This window comes from Stegostoma tigrinum, chromosome 21 (genome assembly GCF_030684315.1).
Source record: "Stegostoma tigrinum isolate sSteTig4 chromosome 21, sSteTig4.hap1, whole genome shotgun sequence".
NCBI classification, from domain to species: Eukaryota; Metazoa; Chordata; class Chondrichthyes; order Orectolobiformes; family Stegostomatidae; genus Stegostoma; species Stegostoma tigrinum.
The window spans coordinates 48,545,104-48,555,759 of record NC_081374.1 but is presented as its reverse complement, the minus strand read 5'-3'; the positions used below and the strand labels follow the sequence as shown (position 1 = coordinate 48,555,759).

General features: G+C 45.4%; 1 protein-coding gene across 1 annotated transcript; it reads left to right on the top strand.

Annotated features, from left to right (window-relative positions):
- The first annotated feature begins 894 nt into the window (after positions 1-894).
- On the top strand, positions 895-5,995 carry LOC125462706 (potassium voltage-gated channel subfamily A member 10-like). Its single transcript, XM_048552957.2, is given in 3 exon segments — positions 895-928; positions 4,406-5,319; positions 5,321-5,995. Coding segments are annotated over 3 exon segments (1,623 nt in total).
- Positions 5,996-10,656: the final 4,661 nt, after the last annotated feature.

The window sequence follows — 10,656 nt, the reverse complement described above, 5'->3', positions numbered from 1 at the left end:
CAGCCCAATGGTATCAATGTGGACTTCACAAGCTTCAAAATCTCCCCGCCCCCTACCGCATCCCCCAACCAGCCCAGCTCGTCCCCGCCTCCCTAAGCATTCCTCCCACCTCACGCCCCACCCCCATCTCCTACTCACTAACCACATCCCGCCTCCTCGACCTGTCCATTCTGCCTGGATCGACCTATCCCCTCCCTAACTCCCCATCTATACTCACCTTTACTGGCTCCATCCCTGTCTCTTTGACCTGTCTGTCTCCTCTCCACCCAGGTTCTCCTTTATCTATCTCCTGTCCGTCTCCCCCTCTCCCTATTTATTTCAGAATCCCCTTCTCCTCCCCCATTTCTGAAGACGGGTCTCGACCCGAAATGTCAGCCTTCCTGCTCCTCTGATGCTGCTTGGCCTGCTGTGTTCATCCAGCTCCACACCGTGTTATCTCAGGCTTACCAATATCCTTGAGGGAAGTAAGTCTGCTGTCTTTTCCTACATGTGACTCCAGATACCCAGCAAAGTGGTTGACTGAGAAGTGTCCTCTGAAATGGCCAAACAAGCCATTCAGTTGGAGGGGAAATTAGGGATAGCAACAAGTGCTGTTGCTGTTGACATTCTGTTAATTAATAAAGGGAGTGATGATGTCAGAGAGGGAGCAGTAATTTTATCTTTCTTCGCTGGGAGAGATGCAGCTGATGTAAAATTACATTCTTTATTCAGTCATCAAAATCTTACCTGATCTTTCTAGAAAAGCTTGCACTCAATCCTCTTCTCTCACTGAACACGTAGACAGTTCTTCTGTTTTCAGTAGCTATCTGTTTCCTGCTGTATTTAGTTTCTGTGAGGTAATTTGCCCTAATCAACATTTGGATATCATTAACTCACATGCTGATCCATCCCGACATGAGCACTTCTCAAACGGTCACAACCAAGACAGGTGAGAAACAGTGTTCAATAGGAGCGACTGTGCCATCTCCAGATGAAAAACAGTGTTCAATAGGAGAAACTGTGCCATCTCCAGGTGAGAGACAGTGTTCAATAGGAAAGGCTGTGCCCTTACCAGGTGAGAAACTGGGTCTTCCCCAGATGAGTGAATGATTTTGTTTTGAATGCCTGAGGTCTTGCTATTGTTTAAGGTATTTCACCTCTTCATCTCATCAGGATAAGAGACCAAGATTAGACCCTCTGATGAAGGGTCTAGGCCCGAAACGTCAGCTTTTGTGCTCCTGAGATGCTGCTGGGCCTGCTGTGTTCATCCAGCTCCACACTTTGTTATCTTGGATTCTCCAGCATCTGCAGTTCCCATTATATAGGATAAGAGACCAACTGTTGACAGAATGCTCAATGCCTATTGATGGAAAATGTTATCTGCCTTATTTTTAGCCATTTGCCTTCTCTGTCCTCACGTTACTCAACTTCTTAATTTGTACTTCAGTTTCAAAGCTTATGTTATTTGCTAATGTAGCAACAATGTGCAACTTCAATCCGACTCATTTAAGATTTGAGTACCCTCCCCTAAGGCATCTGTCTACAAAGAACAACTATTCAGCACTTCTCTCACTGAGTGCTCTCAGAGCCTTGCCCCTCAATCTCCATTTCAACCTTATAACTTCCTTCCCCTCATCCTCACTCTTCTCTGATGCTCTTCTGTCCCCTCACACTCTCTCCATCTCCTCATCCTTTCCCTTTCCCCTCACCGCCTTCTCTATCTCCTCACCCTTTCCCTTTCCCTCTCCTTTCTATCAGTACTCATCTGTAACAGTCTCTGTGCCCATTACTCCCGCTCCAGCTTGTCCATGCTCACTTCCCTTCTCCTGCTTTTCGTTTTGGGATTGCAGGCTGTGAAGAGGACACAAAAAAGCTGCAACAATGTAGATATCAAGGGAGTGGTCAATAAGGTGGCTGATGGAGTCCAACTTGCAGAATATAATAGAAATACATTTAAAAGACATGAACCTTGTAAATACTCAGAGACACGGATGGACTCGTACAATGAACACAGGAAACAAGCAAAAAGCTACAGGTAGCAATTAGCAAGCAAATGGCATCTTAGAACACAGAACATAGAACATTACAGCTCAGTACAGGCCCTTCAGCCCACGATGTTGTGCCAAACGTTTACCCTAAACCTAAGGTCTATCTAACCTCCACCCCTCCCTTATTCTATCATCCATATGCCTATCTAATAGCCACGTAAATGCCCCTATTGAGGCCGAATCCACTACCCTCTCCGGCAATGCATTCCAAGCCCCTACCACACTCTGAGTAAAGAACCTACCTCTTACATCTCCCCTGTGTCTACCTCCACTCACTTTAAAACTGTGCCTCCCCGTAATAGCTACCTCCACCCTTGGGAAAAGTCTCTGGCTGTCCACCCTATCTATACCTCTGATCATTTTGTACACCTCTATCAAGTCACCTCTCATCCTTCATCGTTCTAAAGAGAAAAGCCCTAGCTCTCTCAACTTTTCCTCATAAGACCTTCCCTCCATTCCAGGCAACATCCTGGTAAATCTTCTCTGCACCCTTTCCAACACCTCCACATCTTTCCTGTAATGAGGCGACCAGAACTGGACACAATACTCCAGACTGGCCGAATCAGAGTTTCATATAGCTGGAGCATAACTTCACGGCTCTTGAACTCAATCCCTCTATCAGTCAAAGCTAACACGCCATACAACTTCTTAACAACTCTATCCACCTGGCTGGCAGCTTTCAGGCAGCTGTGAACATGAACCTCAAGATCCTTCTGCTCCTCCATACTGCCAAGAATCTTTCCTTTAACCCTGTATTCTGCTTTCAAGTTTGTCCTTCCAAAACAAATCACCTCACTCTTTTCCGGGTTAAGCTCCATCTGCCACTTCTCAGCCCAGCTCTACATCCTCTCAATGTCCCTTTGAAACATAGAACAGCCCTCCGCACTGTCCACAAAACGACCCACCTTCGTATCATCCACAAACTCGCTAATCAACCCTTCCACTCCTTCATGCAAATCATTTACAAAAATCACAAATAGAAGAGGGCCCAGGACAGATCCTTGTGGTACATGACTCGTAACTGAGCACATTGTATCTTGGCCTTTACTAAAAGGGGTTTGAATACAGCATTAAGGAAGCCCTGCCATGGATTGTGCAGGGATTTGGAAGCTAGATGTACTTTAATCTCCATATTCGGGAAGGATATAGTACCGTGAAGCGTTGCTAGATTGGTCGCTGGGATGATAATGTTGTCTTATGATAGAATGCTGAGGAAATTGGGTTTGAATTCTCTGCAGTTTAGAAGAATAAGAGATGACCTCATTGGGATGTGCAAGATTCTGAAAGGGTTTGACAGGGTGGAAACTGAGATTGTTGCCCAGTTGAGAATCTATAACACTCTTCAAAGTGAGATTAGGAGGAATGTTTTCTCCCAGTGGATTGTGCATGGTTGGAATTCTGTCCCCACGCGGGGTGGTGCATGGTTGGAATTCTCTCCCCACATGGGGCTGTGGATGGTTGGAATTCTCTCCCCACACGGGTCTGTGGATGGTTGGAATTCTCTCCCTACATGGGGCTATGGATGGTTGGAATTCTCTCCCCACATGGGGATGTGGATGGTTGGAATTCTCTCCCCACACGGGGCTGTGGATGGTTGGAATTCTCTCCACACACGGGATTGTGGATGGTTGGAATTTTCTCCCCACATGGGGTGGTGGATAGTTGGCATTCTCTCCCCACAGGGGGCTGTGGATGGTTGGAATTCCCTCCCCACATGGGGTGGTGCATTGTTGGAATTCTCTCCCCACATGGGGTGGTGGATGGTTGGAATTCTCTCCCCACATGGGGATGTGGATGGTTGATTGTTGAATTTATTTGAGACTGAGACAGACAAAGTTTTGGTAGATGAAAGAAGATGGATTGAAAGGTGAGGCTGAGAGTCAGCCTTGATCGAGTTGACCAAGGAAGGAGCCAAATGATTGATTCTTGTTCTCGGTTCCTATGTTCTTGAATCCTTCTTTCTTCTAATTCTCTGACCAATCTTTGTCCCCTATTGCACTTCACTCTCCTCTCAATGTCACACTCTCTGCCGTCTCTGCTCACTCAAGCTGACTACTGTCTTGATTCTTTCCCTCTATTTTCACTCAATACTCACCCTTTACACTCCCTCCTCTCACCCTCACTCTCTTTAATCTAGTTGCACCTTCATTCTTCTCTCTCCCCCAGTACTTCCTCTTGGTCTCATCATTCCCTTCCTCATGGCTTTTCCATTCTCTATCTATCCCCAATTCCATCCTTCAGTCTCTCTCACTCTCTTCTCTCTCTGAATCCCCTGATGTTCCATCAGCCCCTGTACCCTGACCATCTAGCGCCTGTTGCTGTAGGGTTGGTTTTGGAGAAGGTCATAAAGCTGACTCTATTCTTGCGTCTTTGCCCAGCTCCTAGAGAGGGTGTGCCCTCCAATCCTGGAGGCACCATGAAGACCGAGCGTGAATTGGAGTTGGCACTGATGAGCTTTGAAGCTGATGGGGGTGACATGCTCCTGGAGAGTTGGTCGAAATCTGATGCCAGCTTTATAAGCCCATTGTGTACCTCAAGAATCCTAATGGGATATAAGCACCTCCCCAAAAACATCCCGAGCGAGCCAGACTTGGAGACACAATGTGAGATGGAAGAACTATTGGAGCAGGAAGGCAGTCACAAGGTTATCGTCAATGTTGCTGGCATGAGATTTGAGACACAGCAGAAGACCCTGGCTCAGTTTCCAGACACATTGCTAGGGGACCCCATCCGCTGTCTGCCTTACTTTGACCCCCTCACCAACCAGTATTTCTTTGACAGGAGCTGACCAAGTTTTGATGGGATTCTATTTTACTATCAGTCAGGGGGTAAGATTCGGAGACCTGCCAATGTACCCCTGGATGTCTTCACTGATGACATCATCTTCTAGCAGTTAGGTCCTGAAGCCATGGAGCAGTTCAGGGAAGAGGAAGCTTTCATCAAGGAGTTGGAGGTTCCACTTCCTATGAGTGACAGCCTCAGGCAGCTGTGGTTACTTCTTGAGTACCCGGAGAGTTCAGGGACAGCCCGCGGCATGGCCTTAGTCTCTCTCTTTGTCATCATCCTCTCCATTGTTGTATTTTGCCTGGAGACACTGCGTGAGTTTCGGGAGGGCCCTGAGCTAGGTAGCCCCAGCCATTTGGCCAACCCAACACAAAGCAATGTTGCCAATGTCAATCACTTCACCGATCCCTTCTTTCTCATTGAGAGCTTGTGCATGATCTGGTTCTCTTTTGAACTGCTGGTCAGATCTGTGGTTTGTCCCAGCAAATGTGACTTCTTCAGCGACATAAATGAACATCATCGACGTGATCGCCATCATCCCGTATTTTGTAACCCTCATCACTGAGCTGGCAGAGCAGCAGCAACAGGCAGGCAATGGGCAGCAGCAAGGGCAACAGGCCATGTCTCTGGCCATTCTGAGGGTCATCCGCTTGGTCAGGGTCTTTCGGATCTTCAAGCTGTCCAGACACTCCAAAGGGCTACAAATCCTCGGGCAGACCCTAAAGGCAAGTATGAGGGAGTTGGGTCTCCTCATCTTTTTCCTCTTCATTGGAGTCATCCTCTTCTCCAGCGCTGTCTACTTCGCTGAGGCGGATGAGCCCCAGACCCAGTTCTCTAGTATTCCTGATGGTTTCTGGTGGGCACTGGTCACTATTACAACAGTTGGCTATGGAGACATGTGTCCTGTAACAATCGGAGGTAAGATGGTGGGGACCCTGTGTGCCATCGCTGGAGTGTTGACCATCGCCCACCCTGTGCCCGTCATTGTCTCCAACTTTAACTACTTCTATCACCGAGAAACAGGGAATGAGGAGAAGCTCAATCCCCGAGAGAGTCCTGAGCATCAGGCTCTGCTCCTGTCCCTCAAGACTGCATTGCTTCCATCAACAAAACCAACACATCCTCCCCCACTGAAGATCCCTCATAACCCAAAGCCGTACACTGGCCACATCCACTCTGGATAGTCCATTCCCAGCTCAACATATCAGCTCCTCACCGTTTACCATGGAACAGCAGGGGGCCCTTCAGCCCCTTCTATCTGCCCCAAAATTCAAATCAAATTAGATGTGTATCTTAACTCAACTGGATAGTGTGTGAGCAGGCTCCTTTCCAGGCTCACGGGAAAGCATTTGAGTATTTTTTGCAAGTGGGTAGAGTTTTTTTCTGGTGGATGGGGCATTTACTCTTGGTGGTTGCGATGGGTGAGAGCCATGGACAAGGTTTGAGTGTGTGGGTGTTTGTGACTGTGTTGACGGGATAAGGGTAATTGAAGGTCAGGTTGTGTCGGTATGAATTTGAGGGCAACTGAGGGTTTGAGAGTGAGTGTATGAGGATGAATGAACCTGAGAGCAAGGACATGAGGGTGAGGTGAGTGAACATGAGGGTGAGTGAATGTAACAGCAAGGATGTGATGGTAAGGGTTGGGGAATGTGATCAAGGGTGTGAAGGTGGTGAACATGAGAGTGAGTGTGTGAGGCTGTGAGTGATGATGGAGTTGAGTGTGGAAGGGTAAGTGAGGGCCACAGTCTGAATGACTGGTGATGAAAAAGGGTGCCATTGTGTAAGTCAGACTGTGAAGAGTGTGATGGTCTGAGAATGTGACGATGAGCGTCTCAGGGTGAATGATGATGTAGGTGAGGGTGAGCGAGGTGAGGGTGAGAGTTTGAAGATGTGAGATGAGGATGCGAGTTTGACGGTGAGGTCAGGTTTGAAGGTGACGGTTTAACGGTGAGTAAGGCGAGAGTGTGAGATTGTGGGAATATGTGAGGGCGAAAGTTTGAAGGTGAGGATGAGGATGAGAGAGTGAGAATTTGAGGGTGTGAGGGTGAGTTTGAGGGTGGGTGAGGTTACAGTGAATGAGGTGAGAGTGAGAGGATGAGAGTTTGAGGGTGGGTGAGTTGAAGGTGTGAAATGACAGTGAGAGTTTGAGGGTGAGGGTTATTGAGGGTCAAAGTTTGAGGGTGGCTGTGTGAAGGATTCCCTGGGAACACTTAACTATTAGACAGAAATGTTTCAAGCATCAATTTTATTGTAAAAAGCGTACTTTATTTTGAACAGAATGGAAACTGTTCGTTGTAAATTTATTCTTTATATTTTTTTCTGTTGAGTTGCCTGTTTAATGGTAAATAAACTGTTTTGGCACTTAGTTTTGGCTCAGCCATTTATTTGTGAGTTCAAGGTTTACCACCTTTAGCAGGAATGTAAAACACTGATGGCCATTACACTTCGTCACGTTTACTTCCACATTGGACAAGAAATCCAGAACTTTCAGCTTTGATGTCCAACGTAACTGTGGCAAAGAAAAATGTTCCTTCCCAACTTGTCTGCAACCTTGGCTCTTCCATGGTGCCATCATCTTCTGACATCTCTCTCTGTGGTTCAGCTGGTTGGGAGTACTCTCACCTGTCACCATCACCATTAAAACCACAGGCCAGAATATGTCGGAGCAGAAGTAGGACCCACTGAGTCTGCTCCATCATTCAATGAGATCATAGTTAATCTAACAATCCTCAACTCCACTTCCCTGCCTTTTCCAAATAAGCCTTGGTTCTCCTCCTGATTAAAACACAGTCCATCTCAGCCTTGAGTATACTCTACTTCCCTCTGCAGCAAAGAATTACACAGATTATCTGTTTTAAATGTGCACCCCCTTACTCTGAGATGATGCCCTCTCCCACAAGGGAAAACGGCCCTTCCACATTCACCCTAACAAATCCCGTCAGAATCTTGTAGGTTTTAATAAGGCCGCCTCTCGTTCTTCTAAATTCAAATGAGCACACACCCAACTTACTCAGCCTCTCCTCATAAGAATCTCCCTCCATGCCCAGAATAAACCTCATGAACCTTCTCTGGTCTGCCTCAAGTTCCAGTATATCTTTCCTTAGATGACAGGGCCAAAACTGTTCACAGTTTTCCAGCTGTGGTTTGCCAATGCGTTTCCTATTTTTAGCAAGATCTCCCTATTTTTATACTCCACTTCCTTTGCAATAAATTGCAACATTGCATTTGCCTGACCTATTACCCTTGAACTTGTATGCCAGATTTTGTGACTTATGGATGAGAACCCCAAAATCCTTCTTGATGTGGCCTCTCCAATTTAAATAATATTCAACTCTTCATTTCTTCCTGTCAATGCATACATCCTCACATTTCATATTAGATTTCTTCTGCTTAGTTTTTGTCTATAGCTCCCAACAAACTCTTCATTATCATCCTTCCAACCTATTTTTGTGTCATCCACCAATTTAGTGGCTCTACTCATCCAATTGTTTAATATACGTTATAAATAATTGTGGTCCCAGCACTGTCACACTCCACTAGTTATATGGATTATCATCTTGAAACATGTCTCCCTGATCCCCACTCTCTGTCTTCTATCAGTTAGACTATCCAAGCTAATACAGTACCTCTAACGCCATGGAATCATACGTTCTTAACTAGCCCTACATAAAGTACCTCAATGAATACCTTTAGGAAACCCAAATGTACGCTGTCTACCAGGTCCTCTTTATCTATTTTGTTTAACAAATATTGCCCCTTCCTGAAGCCATGTTGACTGTTTTTAAAAGCTCTGCTATAACATGATTTAGATTCTAACATTTTTCAAATCGTACTTGGAGATTCATTTCCAAATTCTTTTCATTCTCCTACTCCACTATCTGTTGCTAAATTATCAGACCCTTTCTCTGGTCTCCAGTACTGGGTGGGCTGACATTTCATCAAATTAAGTAGCAGGAAGATAGAAATGCTCTCTTCCCATTTCGAACTCCATTGTTCCTGATAAGTATCTCACATTAAACCAATGTGCTCATAATCATGGTGTCATATTTCACCCCAGGATGAGCCTCCAAAGTCGTCTTCATGAAAACCATTGATTTCTATCTTCATTACATTGCCTTCCTTGTATCATCTGCTGCAACCTTCCTTCAGGTGTTTGGTACCTCTAAACCTGACCATTCCAACTCACTTCTGGCCAGTCTCCCACTTTCTTCCCTCTTCAGATTATTCAAAGTTCATGCTTACTTTTGCCTTAACTCCTATTCCGGCATCAACCATTGAGCTCTGACCTACACTTGTTCCAACGCCTTATTTTTAAAATTCCCAAGCTTATTGTTAAAACCACTGTATGACTTCATATCTCCCTACCTCCATAATCAGCTACACCTAGATCTCCAAAGAAATCATATTGGCCTTAAAACGTTAACTGTTTCTCTCTCCAGAAATTCTAAAAAGCATGGGGAGGTGATGGACTAATGGTATTGTGCCTGGATTATTACTCCAGAAACCCAAGTAATGTTCTGTGGACTTGGGATCAAATCCTGCCATGGCAGCTGGTGGAATTTCATTCAATTAAAACAAAACTGGAATTAACAGTCTAATGATATCCATGAAACTATTGTCAGGAAAACCCATCTGGTTCACTAATGTTCTTTAGGGAAGGAAACTGCCATCCTTACGTACATGCGACTTTAGATCCATAACGATGTGGTTGACATTTAACTGCCCGCTGGGCAGCGGGGATGTGTAATAAATGCTAACCTAGCCAGGGACACCCATATCTCATGAATGAAAAAAGTGCTGAGCTTTGCAGAACTTAATTTAAGACTTCTACACTCCTCTAATTCTACCGCATGAGCATCTCTGATTTTAATCTTTTCACTTCTAGTCACCTTGCCTTCATTATTGTGCCCCAATTCCCACACTCCACCTCTCACATCTCACCCTTATGTTCCTCCTTTAAGATACTCTTAAAACTTGCCTAAATAAAAAACCAAAGAACTGTGGACTCGGAAAAGACCTTGCTGGAAAAGCTCAGCAGATCTGGCAGCATCTGTGAAGAGAAATCAGAGTTAAAACTTCGGGTCCGATGACCCTTGCTCAGAACTGGTCACTGGAGCTGAAATTTAACTCTGATTTCTCTTCACAGATGCTGCCAGACCTGCTGAGTTTTTCCAGCAACTTCTGTTTTTGTTCCTTAAAGCTTATCTCTTTGACTAAGCTTTTGAACATCTAATATCTTATGTAGTTCAGTGGCACACTTTGTCTTATAAAGTTCCTGTGAAGTGCCTTGGAATGTTACATTAAAAATGCTACAAGAATAAGTCATTTTTTTGCAATGTGATGTTCAATTACAGGACTACAGAGAGTCACCAGGCTGTAGCAAAACAGTAACCAGCCAACATGAATTGGTAACATGGCCTCAGTGAACTAGTAAGTAGGCATCATTGAATTGTTAATCGGCCACAGTAAACTAGTAATTTGGCTTCACTGGTAACCAGGTCTCACTGATACTGGTAAACTGGTGCTACAGGTAAACATGCGTCACTGATGTGGTAACCAGATCTCACAGGTAACCAGGCTCACGGGTAAACAGACCTCACTGAACTGGTAATTAGGTCTCAAAATAGGAGATTTCCAGCTAACAAGGAGTTGCAACCAGGTCTCACTGTAACCAGCGACAGTAGATGCTGGAGAGTCTGAACACAGCAGGCTGAGCAGCATCAGAGGAGCAGGAAAACTGACGTTTCAGGCCTAGACCCTTTTTCAAAAATCAGCTTTCCTGCCCCTCTGATGCTGCTTGGCCTGCTGTGTTCATCCAGCTCTACACCGTGTTATCTCACTGTAA